The sequence below is a fragment of the Postia placenta genome (genome assembly GCF_002117355.1).
Source record: "Postia placenta MAD-698-R-SB12 unplaced genomic scaffold POSPLAscaffold_4, whole genome shotgun sequence".
Classification (NCBI taxonomy): domain Eukaryota; kingdom Fungi; phylum Basidiomycota; class Agaricomycetes; order Polyporales; family Adustoporiaceae; genus Rhodonia; species Rhodonia placenta.
In genome coordinates, this window is record NW_020169835.1 from 693,823 (window position 1) to 712,595 (window position 18,773).

The 18,773-nt window shown below is 58.2% G+C and overlaps 6 protein-coding genes across 6 annotated transcripts; 3 read left to right on the plus strand and 3 right to left on the minus strand.

The window, feature by feature from the left end:
- Nucleotides 1-2,271: 2,271 nt before the first annotated feature.
- On the minus strand, nucleotides 2,272-3,098 carry POSPLADRAFT_1039253 (hypothetical protein). Its single transcript, XM_024477515.1, has one exon. The coding sequence runs from the start codon at nucleotides 2,935-2,937 to the stop codon at nucleotides 2,521-2,523; it is 417 nt and encodes a 138-aa protein (XP_024340797.1). The 5' UTR covers nucleotides 2,938-3,098; the 3' UTR covers nucleotides 2,272-2,520.
- Nucleotides 3,077-4,668, minus strand: POSPLADRAFT_1073706 (hypothetical protein; the record flags this gene model as incomplete). The annotated part of the gene is made up of 3 exons (XM_024482635.1): nucleotides 4,269-4,668; nucleotides 4,053-4,144; nucleotides 3,077-3,996 (listed from the first exon to the last, which is right to left on the minus strand). The coding sequence occupies exons 1-3, from the start codon at nucleotides 4,607-4,609 to the stop codon at nucleotides 3,077-3,079; spliced, it is 1,353 nt and encodes a 450-aa protein (XP_024340798.1). The 5' UTR covers nucleotides 4,610-4,668.
- Nucleotides 4,669-5,628: 960 nt separating this feature from the next.
- POSPLADRAFT_1032492 (hypothetical protein) lies at nucleotides 5,629-9,023 on the minus strand (the record flags this gene model as incomplete). Its single annotated transcript, XM_024476862.1, has 8 exons — nucleotides 5,629-5,731; nucleotides 5,829-6,168; nucleotides 6,470-6,774; nucleotides 6,830-7,023; nucleotides 7,249-7,567; nucleotides 7,668-8,305; nucleotides 8,383-8,441; nucleotides 8,708-9,023. 8 exons carry the CDS (start codon nucleotides 9,021-9,023, stop codon nucleotides 5,629-5,631), a joined length of 2,274 nt encoding a protein of 757 aa, XP_024340799.1.
- A 211-nt stretch (nucleotides 9,024-9,234) lies between these two features.
- Nucleotides 9,235-12,556, plus strand: POSPLADRAFT_1032493 (hypothetical protein; the record flags this gene model as incomplete). Its single annotated transcript, XM_024476863.1, has 9 exons — nucleotides 9,235-9,321; nucleotides 9,484-9,814; nucleotides 9,910-10,237; nucleotides 10,353-10,419; nucleotides 10,670-10,831; nucleotides 11,045-11,411; nucleotides 11,529-11,606; nucleotides 12,177-12,295; nucleotides 12,401-12,556. 9 exons carry the CDS (start codon nucleotides 9,235-9,237, stop codon nucleotides 12,554-12,556), a joined length of 1,695 nt encoding a protein of 564 aa, XP_024340800.1.
- A 1,053-nt stretch (nucleotides 12,557-13,609) lies between these two features.
- On the plus strand, nucleotides 13,610-14,427 carry POSPLADRAFT_1032494 (hypothetical protein; the record flags this gene model as incomplete). The annotated part of the gene is made up of 3 exons (XM_024476864.1): nucleotides 13,610-13,756; nucleotides 13,948-14,172; nucleotides 14,242-14,427. The coding sequence occupies 3 exons, from the start codon at nucleotides 13,610-13,612 to the stop codon at nucleotides 14,425-14,427; spliced, it is 558 nt and encodes a 185-aa protein (XP_024340801.1).
- A 1,279-nt stretch (nucleotides 14,428-15,706) lies between these two features.
- POSPLADRAFT_1045142 (hypothetical protein) lies at nucleotides 15,707-18,568 on the plus strand (the record flags this gene model as incomplete). Its single annotated transcript, XM_024478689.1, has 10 exons — nucleotides 15,707-15,921; nucleotides 16,006-16,114; nucleotides 16,254-16,400; nucleotides 16,560-16,676; nucleotides 16,798-17,060; nucleotides 17,110-17,704; nucleotides 17,763-17,919; nucleotides 17,977-18,263; nucleotides 18,314-18,470; nucleotides 18,525-18,568. The coding sequence occupies 10 exons, from the start codon at nucleotides 15,707-15,709 to the stop codon at nucleotides 18,566-18,568; spliced, it is 2,091 nt and encodes a 696-aa protein (XP_024340802.1).
- Between the last annotated feature and the right edge of the window lie 205 nt (nucleotides 18,569-18,773).

Sequence of the window (18,773 nt, forward strand, 5' to 3'; positions counted from 1 at the left end):
TGCGTAAGCGGACCTCGGGCGGGGATGGGCGGGTCCTGGAATAAATAACTTACTCTGGCTGTGACGACGCTCTGCCGGGTCCAGCCAGGTCGGGACCATGGTCATGATCGTCGATTCCGAGTTTCGGTTGCGCACAAGATTCCTGGGGCAGGAGACCCTGGAAACTGCCTTGCGGACATCTGCTCTGTAAAGTTGCCTATCCATACTTGACTAGCCGAGCATGATAGACCGTGATAAACTGTTCGCGAACCGTAAGGCAGCTTGTACATCCACTACTATAAGAATCGGGAAACAGCGAGCTCTTGGGAGCAACAACGCATTATACTTTGTTCATTTTTGATATTTGCCATGTAGACGGTCTTGCAAGTTTGGGATTGGCAATCGCGGGCGCTTAGGAAGCAGGATGTCACACAGAGGTCACCCGTCACGTTACGCCCATGATGGTCGAGTGCGGATGAGGCCAGCATAACTTTGTGGTAAGTGGGGCTGAAGTGTGCGATCAAACGCACTGAAGTCGTGCACAGTTTCGAGACCGAGGATACGCTCTAAAACAATACGTCGTGTCTTCATGGTCAGCGAGAAAATGCTCCTCATATTCCACCAGTGATCCTGTTTCTTGGATCTCGAGGAGCCGGCTCGTCTGGGCCCGATGCCGGACACGCGCCTTGGACATGTTTTCGAGCATGTTTGCGGGGTGGCTGTTGTTATTGTTCTGCGCGGTGGAAGAAGTGAACATGGCAGCATCAGTTGTGGGCATCCATTTGAGGATACCCGAATAGGCGAGACGTCTGCGAAGAGGGAAGGGAGTGACAGACGCAGGAAGCGGGGAATCCGCGTCTTCGCTGAAACGTGATGGGCGGGTTCGTGCACGGAATTTCAATAGATTCGGACGTGCGATGATCACAGGAGCGTTCTTCCTGCCAACTCTGATAGCACCCGGCGCCTCCCATGCACCCCTCCGTCTCATCGCCCGTCCTCAGCCTCAGCCTCAGCCTCTGCCCAGGCCCCGCCACAACGCCCAGCTCGCTGCGTGCCCACCATTTCCCTTTCGACTTCCCCTTCCATATCGAATCTATTGCTGACTGCGCTCTGCAGTCCCACACATCGCTGTGGCAGGCATAGCGCCGCGCGGCGGCCTCGCCGTTATCCCAAGCCCCCGACGCGCAATATTGTTGGATCTTGCGCAGTGGCACCCGTCCGACGGCCACGCGGCCCGTCTGTCCGTGCGTCCTTCGTGTTCTCCCTGACGCAGGCCCAATGGCCAGCCCCGCGAACCCGCGAACCCGCCCCACGGCCCTCGCCCAGCATCCCAGCATCGAGCCCGCGCGCGTCATACCTCCCCGTCTGCTGACACTTGCCCATATCCAGGATAAACCCATCTCCCTATCCAATCTCGCCCCCCCCTCCCCCCCTTCTCCTCTCCCAAGCCCAACCCCGTCCTCCGTGCGCTTCGATGTTCGCCTTCGCGAAGCGCGTCGATTCAGTAGTCATATTCAGTCCGCCCGCATCTGCATCTGCGTCTCCGCTGCACGAGATCCTAGCACGGTGTGATCATGCGCGCGAAGCACCCGGCTCCCTTCTGCGCGACTGCACGACCGGGATGGCAGGCGCGGCCCCGCACCCCCCTCCGCACGCGTGACGCCTCTCTGAATCCCTCCCCCTTTCTGGCACTGCCAGCGAGCGGGCGGCGCAGGCCTGAGGGGGAGGACCCTTCTGCCCCCGAAGCATCCACACCGCGTGTGAAGGGCCTGGCGTGCGTCGGCCGACCGGCACCACGCTGGACGCTCTCCTCTCGCACTGTATTTTCCATACGTAGCACTCCGATGTACTGATTCCTGCCCCCGTGCGTGTTCCCACAGCCCTCTGCGCGCGCACCTGCACGCGGGCCGGCCAATGGGCGTCGCCCCCACGGCCTCGGATCCGGCGCGTGCGGTCCCGGGGTGGCTTCATGTCTGGCGTCCGCGCTGATATACGATTATACGTTGATATGCGCGCCCTCCCCTGATCCCGCTGATTTCGTGTTCTTCATTTTGCCTTCCGTTCTCGTCATCCCCTTGTCTGTCGCCCGTTGTGTCAGATTGCATTGCATTGCATGACAGATGACGATCGCCCTTACGCGATGCCATCTGCCAGAAGAAGTCCCCCCTTCCTCCGACCACGGACGGCCGTGCTCGCACGAACAGCCATGCGTCTGAATTCTTTTGCACGCGCGCGGGCGCGCCGAGGTCCCTGGGGATGCCCACTTGCGAATTGTCATAACAATAACCTATAGGATGTATCTACTAAAGTATCCAATACAGCGCATGTACAGCGAATGCGAATAGACCGACTATGTACAGTACGCCGCGCGCGGGCACATTCCACCCGCTGCGGAGGCAAGTAATAGGCAAACATAAGGGTAAGCCCGCGCAGACGGCGCAGCGCGGAACGAAGCGGATAGGGATGGTGGTCGACAGGACAGGGATAACAACGCACGAGCACGCCCCTAGCGGGGCCACCAAACGTACAATATAGAGTACATCATACAGTACCCGAGAGCAGAACCTGTAAGCCAGGTTGCCGATGCGCACAAACACGAGGGATAGCAATGGCGGTAGTAGTAAAAAGCGGGCGGGCGAATGTAGGCGCGGTGGCGGCGTGCGCGGAGCGTGACGACGCACCGTTCGGCGCGCACGGCGGTGGAAGTTGCGAAAATGGAGGGAAGAGGGAGAAGGAACGGTTCCATAATATGATGCGCAATAAGTAAAATAGGCCTTGATGCAGCGCGAGTAGTAGGAGTAGCAGAGTAGAAGCAGCGACAGCAGAGGAAATATGTACAATAGTTCGAGACGGCGGCGAGCGGCCGGCCGCGGATAGGATGTGGTCCAGAACCTCGCGGGCGGGAGCCGCGGTTTCGCCAGTCGTGGGGGGACGTTGTCGTCCGGATGTCAGTTTCATCGATGAGCGGGGCGATCCACAGGTCGCATTAGCAGAGGAGTATAAACACATCGGATTCATGGTCGACCTGGATGACCGCGACCGCCCATCGGTTGCAGCAGGGTGATGGCGGGGTACGGGGGCGAGCTGCATGTGCGCTCTACAAGTACCGCTCACCGGGGCTCCCCCTCGCGTACCCATCGTCTTCGTGGGTCTCGTAGCGGCTCGCATCCATCGCGTGCTGCAGCTCCGGGTCCGGCTCGTACCCGGGCAGCGGCGTCAGCAGCGTGCTGTCTGGCGGGAGCTGGTTGCGCCCGAGCGAGACGTGCGCGGCGAGCTGCGGCATGTCGCCGCCGCCCTGGGAGTTGTGCGACTGAGGGACGACCGACTGATTGAGCGAAGAGAACGATGATGGGGCAGACATCGGCGCGGATTGTGGATAGTGCGGCGGCGGCTGTTGTGCCTGTGCCTGCGCCGACGGATGGAGTTGGTAGTGCGGGTGCAGCGGGCGCGTCGCCCCCGCGAGGCTCATGCCCTGGTTGCCGAGTTGCGGGTGCGACGCGTGGTGGCGGAGCTCGTGGCCATGGTGCTGCTGCTGCTGCTGGCCTTGAGCCTGCGCCCAGCCTATCTCGTGCACCTGGGGCTGCGAGTGCCGGTAGAAACGCGCCATCTCCTGAATGTCCTCCTCGTGCTGGTAACGCATTTGCTGCTGCTGCGACTCCTCGCTCGGCGAAGGCATCGTATACCGCGCACCCTCCATGCCGTAGCTTGTCGGGCTCGGGAAGCCCGCCTGTGCGTTGACGTACGCAACTTGGTGCGCGTCGCCGTACGCCTCGATAGCACTCATGCGGCGGCGAATCCGATGATGGTCGAGCTCGTGGTGTGCATACGGAAGCATGCCCTGGTGCATTGGGTGCCCGTGTTGGTGACCCGTCGCGACGCGCATCTGGAAGCCCGCGGAGGCGAGAGGGTTGCCGGAAAATGCGTGAGCATGCGCTTGAGCGGCGACCTCACGCTCACGCTCCTGCTCCTCGGCTTCCTTTTTTGCCTGACGCCACTGTTTGCGCAGTTCTTTGAATTCTACGCGCATATGGTCAGCATTGATAGGCATATGTCCATGGAGAAAGTGCACATGCCTGCGGGAGTCCTTTTGGGACCGTGCTTCTGCATTGTAACGTGCGCGTTGAGGTGGTTCAACGTCCCGTATGCTTTGGTACAATTTGGCCAACTGGATCACGAAAGCACAGCCCAACACCCACGATACCAACGGCAACAATGTCAAATTGAGTGTTTTGCGTTCCCCCGCACAATCAGCGTCCGCTGCTTCTGATGCAGATCGCGAAGCGGCTCACCTGCACTGATACAGTCTTTCGATCTCATCGTACCGCCGCCTCGGCCGCTTCTTCACGGCATTTCCTGGCAGGCTGACGAACGAGTATGTCTTCCCGTTCGCTGAGCGAACTTGCCCCGGCGCGCCCGGTCTCACACCCTCGCTCGCGGCTCCCGGCCGCCCAGAAACCTGGTTGCTCCGGATAGGCGGGCTCAGTCCGCCCGTGACAGACGCGTCGGACCCACTCACACTACCCGCGTATATCGGGGAGACGGGTGGTTCTCCGGAGTCGTGTTTGCTCGACAGCGGCCAACTGCTGGGCGCATACCCCGTCCCCTCGGCGCCGGACGACCCGCTGTCCATACGCGCGTGTCCAGGTGTGTAGGACGAGTGCGAGTATGAAGAGTACGTCGCGGACGCGGGACGTGGGGAGAGCGGGGGAGGTACACCAGGCGACTGCTGTAGGCCGTACGCGAATGGAGTTGTTTGGGACTGCGCTTGCGCCTGGGCATAGCGCGCGGAGAGCATCGGCTCGGACATGCGCCGATCGAGCGGCGGGTTGACCATGTAGCGTTGTTGGGCATCGGAGGGGTAAGGCGCGAAGGGCTCGCTCATTGGTGGAGGAAAATATCCCCCAGGGCCTGCACTGCTCACGGTGCGCGTTTGTTGAGGTGAGGAGAGCGGGGATGCGGAGTACGGCGCGGACTCTGCGTCGCCGGGGCGCGGCATGAGGTTATCAGTGAGGATGTTCGGCGGGGAGCGCCGTGTTTGCGCGTGGTGCTGCGCGAGGGCATAGCCGTCGTGCTCTGAGGGGGGATGCGTCGCAGAACTGCTGGGCGGGTGAGCATAGGCAGGGTTGGAAGCGTACATCTGAGCAGGGCTGGCTGAGTCAAGGGGACCACTGGGGTCATAGTGAAAATTGACGGGGGACGGAGAGTCGCCGCTGTCGTCGGAGGGCGGGGGCTGGGAGGGGGAGCGGAGGTGGTGCTCGTGCTGGGTGGCGAACGGGGGGCGGGACGGCTGGGGAAGCCTGTCCGCCGTGTGCACGTTGTGGTCGACGACGCCGGAGTGGACGAGCCCGTTTATGTGATGGAGGAGGTGGCGGGGGCGGACGAGGGCGTGGGCGGGGACGTCGCGGGAGGCGAAGGAGGGGAGGGGGGCGGCGGGGACGACGTGGTGAAGCATGGACGGCGACGGGGGAAGGGAAGGCCCACGGAGGACTTATACACGGCCCATGCTCAGCTCCTCCGCAAGCCTTGGCGGACGCTGCGTCGCGGGGATTTCACTCGAGCTGTGACACGTCACCCTGTTATGTTATGTCACATACACTTGCAGCCTTCCTCATCTGCCGATCGCCATCACCCTTCAATCTCCGCCCAGATTCACTCCAGATCTGCTTCCAGAACAATTCCGCAGAACTTCCCTGCCCTTCCCACGCCCTCCGCTCCCCTTCCACCCATTGGCCCCCCGCCCCTCTTCTCCCGGCTGCAGTCGCCCGCGCACCGAGCTACCGGCTCGGCCCCCCCGATTTAAACAGCGCAATATTGCCTTATCCAGCCGCCTTCTCTGCGACGTGACCAACCTGCCGCTTTCGGCATCCGGATTATCCGTGTGCTTCGGACGATAACACCAAAATATTACGATTGCCTCCTCCCCGTCCTCGTCGTTGCTTTCGACAACAACACCCCATTTGCGCCGCCATCTCCTCTGCGTCACCCCTCTGTCCGTCGTCATACTCATCAGCGAGGCGTATGGTCTCCCTGTCACGCGTCCAACAGCCTCCACTCCTCGTGATTGACGCGCACCCGCGTCACGTCCCCCATCCCGGACCCCCTCATCCAGGACGGAGCCTGCCTGGCCCTGCGCAGCCAGGTGCATCGCATCCGTCGCAGACGCCCCTTGACCCCTCGCCGCCCATTTTTCTACCCCATTTTATGCCCATTTGTTCTGCACACATCAGACATGTTCAGCCCTCCTCGATCCAGAATTCCAAATCAAGACTGGCGTTTCGCCGTATATCTTCGCCCGCATTCGCGTTCGCTTCCGCGATACGTGCTCCAACGACTAATATTGGCCCCGCGAATGTAATTAATATAATAGCAGTACGCCACCATCTTGCCGAGGATCCGTGCATCCCTCCGTAAATTGCCCGCCTTGCACTAGACACCGACAGCACAGTGATCGAATCGAGCATACTGCTTCAAGCAGGTAATGTCTACTGACCCGCCCCTGTCGTGCCGATCATGACATTCCTTGACGAGATATACAGAACACTTACTCCGCCCGCATATCTCCTGACCGCCCCAGCCCACGGTGTGTCAGCACCTTTTGTCTGTGTCTTGCCGTCCGACGTTGCGCGCCCCCTATCGCGGCAGCCCCCGCCAAGCACACACGCGAGCAGCAACAGGACAGACGAATCTGGTGGTATGTCATGTGAGCGCCAGCCACCGACAGCAGCGTCCCTTTCCCCGTCACGCTGGCGGTCGCATCGACTTCTCTTCCATGGAACCGCCGCGATCCGATTGATCCTGTCAGTGAGTACTTGTCCAGGATGTCACCCCAACCGCAGGCGCGCGTACGCACGCACGCACGTTGACGCAGCCGCTCCCGTCCGCCCGGCCAGACTGCCAGCTAGATAACGATGCATGCGCCGCATCGTGGCAGCGCGCTACCGACGCCGAGCGCCGGCCGTCTGCCGGCGCGAGTCCCACAGGTCCGTCTCTCACGCGCGCCTTCGTGGATGGATCGCCCGTCTTCCCGGGCCTGGGGATGGTGCGCTGCGCGTTACGGCATGCGGGGCGTCGTGGCTGCGATGTCCTTCTCGTGGGGCCGTTGCCAGGCCCTGCGTGGCCATCGCACGGGATGTGCGCGCGGGCGCCTGCCCCGGATGCAGATGACGCGTGTGCGCGCCCGTTGCCATTTCGGGGCCACATCGCTCCGCCAGAGAAGCCGAACCAGGTGCGACGCCGATCAATCCAGCGCGTGCCGCCCCGTCAACACACATTGTCGTTTTGCCCCGCCCGCGTCGAGAGGCTTCCCTCGATTTGTCGTGTGTCGCGTTTCAGCGACCCTGCTCTGACGCGCCCTCCTGTCCTGTCCTGTCGCTGTCTCCGCCCTGCGTCGCGACTCTTATCATGCCAGCTGAGGTCGAGCCGCGCCCCAGCAACTTTGCCGTCCCTACCCGCTGTCGCGACGAGGCGCGACTGCGACGCGGGCCAGGCGCGCTCCGTGCTGCATCGGAGATTTGGGTTCTGATTTATGAAACCATATCTCTGTGCGTCGCCATCGTCTCCATCCAGCGCAGCGGAACCAACAGATCGACTGTATTTACGGCATCAACCCAACGATCTGCTGACAGCGTCGCCCGCATCACTGGCTCCGGTGCGGTACATATGGTGGCGTGCCAAGGGCGGGCACTCACTCGCCCCATCGCTGCCCAATGTCAGGACATGTTCCGGGGGCATCAATGATCATATCGATGCCAGGACACCATCGCCATCCACATTCCCTTCCCGCCCCCCACGCCCGTCCGCACAGCACGCAGCACGCGGGGTCTGCAGGAAACGACAGAGACAGAGACCTGGCCCAGACCACTACATAATTCAACATGCTTCGATGGACGAATTCGACGGTTTGCGGCCGACAGGCCCCGGGATCAAGGTTGCTCTGCACCCAGATACGCAGATTGCAAAGGAAGAGTCTCTGCAAGAGCCAGGGCGCCCTGCCCTGCCCTGCCCTGCCCTGCCCTGCTCGCCCGTCCGTCACCAGCATCTGCATCTCAGGCACCCATCGCATGCGCGCGCCCCCGGCCCCTTTCGCGCGCGTTGGTCCCTGATCCCCGTTCCACTTTCGCCTCCTGCGGGCGATCGCCCCTCTGCAGCCTCCCGCGCCGTGGTGTGCGTGTGTGTCTGGTCTGCACCGCTCGCCGTATATGTGCGCGGACGCCCACCCAGTGCCCGCGCATCCGTGCCTGTCTGCCGTGACCACCCAGGGACACGCGGGCAGGGCACGCGCCGCGTCGGCGAGCCAGCAAGTGCCCGCCGCGACGTGCAGGAGGGCCTGGTGCACGCATTTCGCGCGGCATCAATCGTAGTCCCTCCCGTCCCGTCCTGTCCTCCTGTGCACCTCGCAATCACCAACCAATCGATCTGCCCCGCGAGCTCCTGAATTGGCGGCGCGAGCCCAGGCACTCGCGCTGGTCACAGGCATTATCAATATCATTATCATTATCATTATCGCTTGTGTTCGCCGTTCGACACGAACACTGGAGTCACATCACTCACGTGCTTTACGGGGTGATGATAGCCCGCGGTGACTCCCAGGCGGGGAGGGGCATCGTATCGTCATGGTAAGAAATGCAACTCTATCACGATCAGTGAAAATCAACGCGCAGGCCCGTCCTGTTCGGCTCCCACCTCCTTCGAGTCTGACAGACGCGATGGTTTGTGTGTGTCGACGTACGTCGGCACTTGATTAAGATTGCGTGCGTGCATGCTCGACCGGCCCGCGTGCGCCAGCACTTGCGGTCTCCCCTGCGCGGAGCACCGATGCCGCCCGTGCGCACCGCGCCAGTCCTGGGGGCAGGGGAACAGGCGCGACTCGCGTTGGCGCCCGCGAGGAATGCGCAAATCGATGGCAGATGGCAGCATCGCAGTATCGCAGTGTGGCAGCGCGCCCGGGCGTTCAGTATACGCCAAGCCGAGGTGCCCGCCCGGAGCAGCAGGAGGCTAGCCTCGGAGGAAGTATACATGCACCGGCACCGCGAAATCGGGCACATAGCGGCCCACCGCGAAGCGTATCAGGCAGGTGTCGGGCGGCCGCCGGCGTCGGCGTCCGTCGTCGGTGACTTACATATTGTGTTACATATCGCGCCGGGCTCGGTATTTTTGGAGGGGCCATTCACTTATCGCGCTGCGGCCGCAGCGTTGGATGCTCGCCGGACGGTGCGATAAGGCGTTGTGTCTGGTACGGAGCTTCGCACAGCCACGATGGCAGCGGGAGATTATGTCACGACCTTTATCGAAACACTGAGGAGTGCGGACATGGTCAGCCGTGATAACATATGTGCGCAGTACGTGCGTTGCAGAGCGACGACCCACACATACGCATATGGTCGGGGGCACACATGTATGGTTCTCCGACGCGGGAAGGCTGGGCGCGGGTTTGTTCGCATCATGGAAATTCGAACTAAAACAAGGTGTAGCAACACGAATGATCGGACGCACCCATCAGTGTAGAGGACAACGCCTGTGTCGCTGTGCACGCGCGATTGGGCGCGGGGGGGCTTCTCCCGCGACCCAGTGGAGTGGACGCGCTGGAAGGGGGAAGCACGGTGGTGGGGGTGTTCGGGCGCAGTGCTGGACGCACATGTCACTGGGCGCGCACGGGGGGCATCTGTGGGACAGGACGTGCGACGGCTGCCTGCAGGACGGCTTCTGGAAGGGCTGGCGGCTTCGAGAAGGCGGGGGGTGGGAGAGTGCGATGGCAGGAGGTGCAGGATGAAATGGACACATGGCAGCCGCGAGGCGCGCACTGATCGTGATCGCCCCCGTCTGTCCCTTGGCTTCGGTGCGACGGCTCTATCGGTGTATCCCACAGGCGCCCGCCAGCACTGACGTCTCTTCGGCGCGACTGTCGCAGAGCCTGTGCGCGCGGCTGCGAAGGTCAGAAGACGCGTGTCAATGAGCCCATATCTGATCTGGCCGCTCGCACGCCCGCAGATCAAGGACGCTTCGACTTTGGTGCGATTGGCAGCGACGCTGGCCGCACGCCTCGTGGCTCGGAGGGAAGCCTCCAGGAAGGCGAAGCGGCGCCAGACTCGTGGCTGCTCCAGCGCCTGCCGTCTTCGCTCTCGACACCTCTGCTGCTATTGTCTCGCCGGCTTCTGTGGCGTGAGTGTGGAAGGGATCCAGAGCCAGCATCTGTCCCCGCCTATCTGCCACGTCATCCCTCCCCCCCGCACGAAGGTGGCATGCCTCGTGACACGGTCCCGTGAGATGGTCGGCATACCGCCGCGTCTGCTTGCGTGTGTCGTACGCGACCGGCTTGTCATCGTGAGGTTCTCAGTCTTGAGACACTGGGCAGCCGATGACGTCGTATGTCGCAGAAAGATCTCGCTCGCGACATGGGCCCATGGCATGCACGAGGCTGTATCTGCAACGCGACATATGCCGGTAAGCACATGATTCGTGGGCTCACTTGTGTTTGCGCGCACTTTTGCCTTTTCCGCACGTCACTTCATCTGCGACCTATCTTTATGCATCGGGCGATTGCTGCGCCATGGACAGAAGGATCGTCGTGGACAAACCCGCATAGCAGCCTCCATAGGAGGTTGCAACATTACCCGATGTCCGATTTCGACGCTGTGCGATTCGCAGAAGTTCAGGGTCAGCGTGGGAGCCCGAAATGCACAAGTATTTTCAGCATCCATGGCGAGCGCACCATCGTATTCGGGATACCGCACGTCACGCCTTCGAGAAGGCCCAAATCCAGCAATTGCGCCGAATGAGCAGGTTTGGGCCCGCAGACGAGGCTCTGGCCGCGCCGGAAGAAGCCTGCAGGAAAAGTAGTGGCGATTCACGGCTGGTTATGTCATCCATCTTAATCTAATTATGTTCGACGGAAAGAAGACACAGACCTTCTCTTCCAAGCCTTTACGACACGGTCCTCTTCGAATCCTCGGCCATATGCCAGCGCACCCAAAAGGGCAGATTCCACGTCTATGACGCATATGGCGCACATCGTGAAGCGCGTTGCTCAGACTGGATGGAGCTGCTCGGACACCTCGGTTATCGCTAGCCACTGCCACTACGGCTAGAGGAGACGGACCCGGCAACCAAAGCCAAAGCCACGCTCGGAGAAGAACGCGCCCGAGTCGAGTCTCACATCGGGTTTCAGATCAGAACTTCACGAACCCCAGAGGCGCATCACCCGCGCGATCGCCGTGATCGAGGTCGCGCCGGCAACCTCGGCCGATCGCGAGCACGGCGGAGCGGGAGCAAATCGGTGACCATCGCGCGGCGCGCCACCCCGCTTACCGGCGCCCGCGTCGAACACGAACACCCCAAACCGTCTGTCCCGGCCGCGGTGTGCGGCAGGATGTCTCGGGGCCCCGCGGCTCGAGCCAGGTCCCGTCTGCCAATAGTCAGTGCTATTCGGCTGCAAAGTAAAACTAAACCATAAAGACCTCGGCTATGTTCAGATTATGGTGCAAGACTCGTCAGCGTGATACGATCTAGATGTATGACCGGATGACATCGCTGTGAAATTATCCCCGAAACAGGCTCGAGTGCTGTAAATAATTACGAAGACTCAGCCGAGGCGAGCGTCCGAGGCACCCGTGCAGGCGGCGACTTCCCCGGTGAGCGCACCACCTGTCCGAGGCCGAAATCCGCGAACTTACAGAGCAAGAGGATGTGGTCACCGAAGAATTTGTATAATAGCGGTCAGCCGCACCGTTTGATCGTGTCTGAAACGTAGTGTGCGGACCGACATACACGTTACCCGTTCATGTGCGCAGTGTCTGCTCATTCCAAAATAAGTTGATGATTGGAGGAATGGCCTTCGGCTTCTCTCAACACAGGCTGACACGAGGCTGCGAAGCTCAGGTTTTGAGCTAGATCGGTCCCGCCGCCACATCCTGGCGTGATCCTTGGAACCGCTTCCCTGGATGTCCAACCCCGACGCCACTCGGTGTGACGTACTTGATGAGAGCACAAAAAAAGCACAGACCGACAGTTCACATGGAAGGACCAAGTAGGAGCGCCCGCGTTGGTACATCAAGACGCATGACGTACCCTTGTGGACGTGCTCGAGCTCCATGGAGGGGAGTCAAATGCCTGATTAGAAAAATCGCACAAAAAGCGCAAATCGGGCGGGGCTGTACAGAGAAGTATTTTAATACAGTCCGATCTGTAATGCCTGCCTCGAGGGAATCTTGCCACGGCCGACTGGCAAGCTCGAATAGAACATACACCGGGTGCCCCTGAACAGAGACGTCCAACAGAATACAAGCTCCGACGTGACCTTGTTCAGCGGACACATGTGCATGTGCGACCGTGGCGCGTGACAGTTCAACCCGCACATACGACGAAACATGCAATCGAAACACACTTTTGACTGCGACGTCTCAATAGGGAGATATGCTGATCCTAGGACGGTGTCACCATGGAAATCAGGGTCTGCTTTCCCTGGATTGCGAACAACGCCCGATATGAGGAATTGGAATTTGTCCTGTATGGTACTTGGGACCCTGGCGTGGGAGTGTTTGAGAGACAGATCAGCCTGCGCGGAACCCGTGTACAGCAATAACCCTGGATATTGTAATGGCCTGCCGCGATCGCAACGGACGGTATAGGTGGTCTAAGGGGCTGCCGTGGCGGCGGCAGCTTCGGCAGCTTCCCCATACGTCCGAGGCTGCAGACTTCCTAGAAGTTGGTCTGCATAGCCACGCTTGCACTTGCTGACATTAAAGACTGGCCAATTGCGGACAGTTGTGTCGACTGCGTTCCGGTGGCGAGAAGGATCGCACGGCAGAGGAATATAGGCCCCGTAATGACCGTTTCGATCACTGGGAGTCGAAGTCCACGTGTGCCCGAGACTCGAAATCGGATCTTCGCTGCTCGATAGAGTAGACAAGATGCCCACTCAGTGATCGGGGCGACTCATGTTTGCGTGGAAACGTGATGCTACCGAAGACCACATGAAGGAACTGAGGGAAGCGCACCTGTGATTTCCCTGTGAGCGTCGGTATCAAAGTTCTGGGCACTGACCGCACAGACTGCGGTGAACATGGAGAAACGCACGGGTGCAGAACCTGTAATGGCGCGCACGGTGGGCTAGATTTGCCTTTTGTGAGCGCGCCTTGCGTAGGCGGCGTCAACTTCAACATGGCGCTGAGCTAGCTCCATTAGTCCGTTCGGTGAAAATGTACGCCGCCTCTCAGTCAGAAAATGTGCTCACCAAAGTTACAGCAAATGCACTATGGGCGTACGGCCAATAGGGCGAAAAAGCGGCCGCACAGAGGATAGACATGCGATTGTGGAGGTGAGACACGTCTGTTAATTGCGCGCGTGCCTGGTGTACCTGCGCACACACGGCGGCGTACAGATCGTCCGATTATGCGGGCAATAAGGGGTGTGCTCGACCGCTGTGACCCCTAAAGTGGCCCAATCTCAGTGAGTGAACCCGAAAAGCCTTGCCGAGCGATCAGTAGGCGAATCTGCTTGTCAGTCTTCAATACACCGCATCATATTCATGACTCCAGCATATCTGCAGGCTGAACACGATGGTTGTTATCAAGATACGCCAGCGCTGATCGGAATAGCGACCCGCCCGGGACAAGAGAGGTTCGAAGGTGCCGACATGACCACAGAGCGCCTTGAAGCCTGGCAGCTGCTTACTGCCGCAGTGCCAAGAGATCTGTGCAATACGAGCGGAGACAACAACGCCTCATCAGTCAAGCACAATGTCCTAAATTGGAGACATTTTGCCGCAAATTCAAGTATCATTGTAAGCACGTCAGCTTGCTCGCCTGACAATTCATCAAGAGCTCACCATAATATGTTGTTGTGGGAAGATGCGATGCTATACGACCCCGGGTCATTGATATACGTTTAAGCTGAGCGTCCAGATGCCAGGCGTAAACGCATTGTCGAGCGCGCTCAATATACCATTCAATTCATATGTCACATCGCCTATAGCACGGCGGTTTCATTGCCGCGACATGCCGTACGTTTGGCATCAGCGAAACTGCGCCTAGGGTCATTACCTGGCGTGCTGTTTTGAATGCAGCAAAGCCTATCTTGACAGTTCCGTCCAGAATTCAGATCCGTTTACCAGAAGCATCCTTTTCTAGACAGGGAGAGTGTCGTTGTGAGAATATGGGATCTGGGACCGCTGGCATGCCAAGGACGCCAGACCCTACGGTTCATTCTCTGGGGCTTAGATTGGCGCACGCGCTGAATCGTAGGGTGTTGTACAGATTGGTCTGGTAGCAAGTGGACTCTGGCGTGCTGGACTCAGCTATGCTTAAGATCCCTGGCTACGCACTGCGTCATCAAAACGCGGCGTGTCTGTCTAGAGGTTCTGAGTGGTTGAACAAAAGGCGGAAAAAGAGGCTTGCCATCAGAAACAGCCACGCTGCAGCACCCACACTTGAATTTGCAGCGACCACATCCTAGATTGGTCACATCATGACGGTGAAGTCAAAATAGCGGAAGCAATCTGGTGTGAATAAATGCACAGCTTGATTTGGTGGTCACAAAGAACGCAAAGGATCCCTGAGTTCGCACCGCAGCTCTGGGCCGCAGAGCGTGCGCAATGCACATCAACAGGGTCAGGGCTCTGATCTGTGACAATCAGACATTCTGCTCTTTACTCCTTCTTATCATAAGAAGTGGTCTGAAGCTAGCGTCTAGCGTCTAGCGGAAAGGGCACGAGCAGTCCAGGAAGTCGCTAATCCCGGTTGGGCATGTTCAAATGATCAGGCAGAGGTGGCGACGATCAATATGCGTGTCAAGAGACATCGGCCCTAGACGTCTAATGGCCACGGCACAGAATCTCAGCATAAAAAATGAGTTACCTTCTATGCGAGACCTACATTATGTCCAAGCTTCCAGTCTGGTAGTTCCTGGCGTCGCTACTACGTTACACAATATCTGCTAACATGGCCAATTGAGTGACTGCTTGACAGGTTTGTGCGTCAGGAAGTATGACATGCTCGCATATAGCAAATAAGAGTTTTGTGCCGTTTTGAATATCGAACACACTATCAAGATCTGTGTTTCTGCAGTTGCGCGAAGCTGGAGGTACTGTCGAGCGCCAAATGAGCGAGGGCCGACGCAAGAGACACGTGTTTGATCGGCCGTGATCGGCCAGGCGCTTATCTGCTGTTTCTCGAGCCTCGAGAACTCTTCTTGCAAGTGGCACTGCTGCGTTCACTGGCGCTACATGCTAGTCTTCAGTCCACTCGTCGCTGTCTTTTCTCTTAAAAGTGGCATTACTTCTTGACATTTAAATACTTACCTTTTTCTTGCTGACGTTGTTGAACTATTGCAACGCATTCGACCAGGACTTCGGGCCTCAAGGCGAGAAAACATCATTCTCCGCTGGTGGGTATGAGCACACGGGTATGGTTATGTTGCACGACAGTGGACGCCAAGGCTCAGTACTACAGACAAGCTGTAGATACTCAGGAAGTCGTATGATCATCCTACGGAGCAAACCGACACGTCATACGCCTGTCCCCGCGTGAGACCGCGAGGGTTTTACACGTTCCCGATGAATGTCGCAGAACATGTATAATCATGGTTGATTCTTCTAGAGTGTATGAACACGTGGACATGAAACTGCAACGACGGAAGCAAGGCGCGGTGGAAACCCTAGGTGACAAGACACCGGCCGCCCACCTGCTATACCTTTACGCAAAAAAATGCTTGTGCACTTCAACCGGGGAATACAATGTCGTATAAGTGTTCGGTCCTAGATATTGGCACTAAGCTTCTCATGATTTTCTCCCTCGAGGATCAACTGTGGATTTTCATTAACTGCTTTGTTGACCTGGACATTACTATACATGCACAGACGGCGCGTATGTGGATTTCCGGGGACGAATCGCTAAGACAGATGACTCTAAAGTTGTTTCAGCATCCACGTCACCTTATGATGCTCATTCTGTGAGTATTCATCTCCGGTAGGAGACATGGTCAGCGATTGCTTACTGTCTCGTCGCTGTCGCCTTCTCACACTCCGACTTGCAGGTACCACGTACTCATCATGCCGATGTGCATCACCGTGTGTGAGGTCATCAACGGCGACCGGGTGCCCTACTTTGGACACATTTTTCGGCCACGAGAGTCCGCCTTCCGTGTCAGCTTCCAAACCGCTGCGCCATGAACGCATATCCTCCAGGGCATGAGCCCCTCACATGTATTGAAATGCGCGTGTGGTCAAGTACAATACCTTGTTTTCTCCCGTCAATGTTGATCGTCTGCGCTCATGAGCGCAGATATCGCAGCATGCCGGCGCCATCCTTGAACTAGGCCGGAGTATTCGCGCCTGCTTTCGCGCTTCGGACGTCGCTTGTCGCGTGCACGCATTTGTGTACATTCTACACTATATTGCTGAGGTGATGAAGACAGGCGTGGTATGGAGGGTGCGTCACAAAATTCCACCGGTATTCTTTCCCCGCAGTTGGGAGGCCGCAGTCCTGAGACCCATCAAACAACGCCAGGAACAGACAACGGTGTTACGACGGCAAGGAGAATGCTGGGGAGCACACAGCCAGGATGCAGAGCTGTATAAGTGCCCCCAGGTCGTCATTGTGGTCTGCAGCAGTCGCAGCGTTCTTCTACACACATTCGCTTCTCAAGATGTCTGGCACGTCGTCTTCGGCACCCTTGGAGAGAGGAAAAGCATGCTTGAGATGCAGGTCAGTGGACAGCTCTTGGAACTAGGCCACAATACTGAACCACCTCACTTACAGACGCAGGAAGATGGTACGCGTTCCTACGTTGTCTGCACACCGTATGCCATGCTGATAGTGTCCCCAGAGATGCGATGGCGCACGCCCGGCTTGTGGTCAGTGTCAGCGTGCAGATAGAGCCGCTGACTGTGAGTACGCCGACGGCCAAGGAGCGACAGCGAGCCAGATCCTTGAACAGCAGGTCACGCAGCTAGAGGGTCGCATCGCGGAACTCGAGAGTGCAGCGGCGCCGCTTGTGCTTCATGATCCATATGAAGCATACCGCCGCTCCCAGACCGCCGCACAAGCAGGTCCGACCGCTGCTCAGCGCACTCAGGACCAACATAATGTGTATGTATCGATGTCTCGAGATCCTGATAGCGGGCTGATGGTTCGACAGCATGAAATACTTCTTTCGTCATGCCTCCGAGGTTGGCTTCTTCCTTCACATTCAACGCTTTTTACAGAATATTGCGATTGGGCCGTATCCCGATCATATATCCGCCCTATTGAATGCGATTTACCTTCTCGGGGCCCAGTTCTCCAACGATGTGCAGCTACAGGCGCAGCAGGATAGATACTTGTCTCACGCGATAGATCTCGTCACACCCGCGATGTCTAGTGGCAACCCGTCAGCAGTCATATACGTACTCCAAACCGAGGTCTTGCTCGCCTACTATTTCTTCGACAACAACCGGGCGCTCGAGGGCACTTACCATATGCAAGCGGCTGGATCGACGGCCTTGGCCTGCAGGTTGCACCAGATCCGCAGTGCTCGCCCCTCGACAGGGTCTCTTGGAGGAGCTCAATATAACCTTCCGCCTCCGGTAGATTATATAGAGGAAGGCGAGAGGGTCAACGCTTTCTGGGCCGCCTTCGTTCTGGACAAATGCTGGAGCACCGTCCTGGGCTCGTCGCCAGCTTTGACTGACGACGCGTCAAGGTGTTCCCAGATTGATGTCCCTTGGCCTCTGGACATGAGAAGCTACGAAAACGTAAGTGTTGTACTAGTTGTCCGGCATCCACACCAATCTAATGCTGTGTGTTCTTTAGCACCCGTTTCCGAGCGATTTCAGAAGCATGGCTACTGTGCAGATGTTTATTGGCAATACAGGCCCCGAAGGCAACGTCAATAGCCTCCTTGCGCTGCATGCTAAAGCTGCTTCCTTGTTGGAGTCTGCTCATCGATTGGTTTCTCGTTGGGACCCAGGTGAGTGCACATGCATTTTGCGGCATATTCTGGGTTACTCAAGCGAATGCCTCCCAGGTAATCCAACGTTCCAGGGCAATTTCAACCACTTGGACTCACGCCTCGAACGCTTCAAACAATCCCTTCCTTCCATCTCCCGCATTGATCCTGCTCGCATGGACATCATCAGAGACCTGTTCGTTATTCACACACTCGTTCATACGGCGACGATCACGCTGCACAAGCCCACCGAGCCTCAAGCAGTCGCGTCCAATGGTCGTACCTGGATAGCGGCGACCGCCGCTGTCGGGGTCCTCCAGCGCGTGGACCTCAACTCAATCCAATACATAAACCCAATCATGAGCGTGAGCCCGCATCTCATCTCCTGATGTCCCGTATTTGACATCTCTCTAAGATGCTGCTAACGACCATCGCTGATGTGATCGTGCGCGGGATTATGACTGCTAAGAGCCAGAACGCTATCAACGCGTCCAATCGACCAGCCTTGATGGCGCCGTTGAATCAAATTCTGGCTGCGCTCGATAGGTGGAGCACAAGGTCGCCCACAGCCAGTGAGTCTTGTGCCTTCTTAGTTCAGCTGATTGTTACTTACCGTTTCCCCAAAGGAAATCAGAGAATGATCGTTCAGCAGTCAATGGCTGACCTCTAGACTTTCATCGGCGCTGCCATTCCAAACGAACGTCCCCGGACTTGATCCCCTCATGCTGGTTTGTACTCCTATTTCTGTATCCATATAGATCACAACCCATAGATGCATTACTTTCCATATTTTATTTCTGTGTCCATATAGGTCACAGCTCATAGATGCGCTGTTTTCCATATTTTATTGACCCTATACTCCTGTATCTTGTAGC

What these genes read in the sequence shown, in the direction of transcription:
- POSPLADRAFT_1039253 (XM_024477515.1), bottom strand. Translation starts at nt 2,937, where the DNA reads ATGAAACTGACATCCGGACGACAACGTCCCCCCACGACTGGCGAAACC.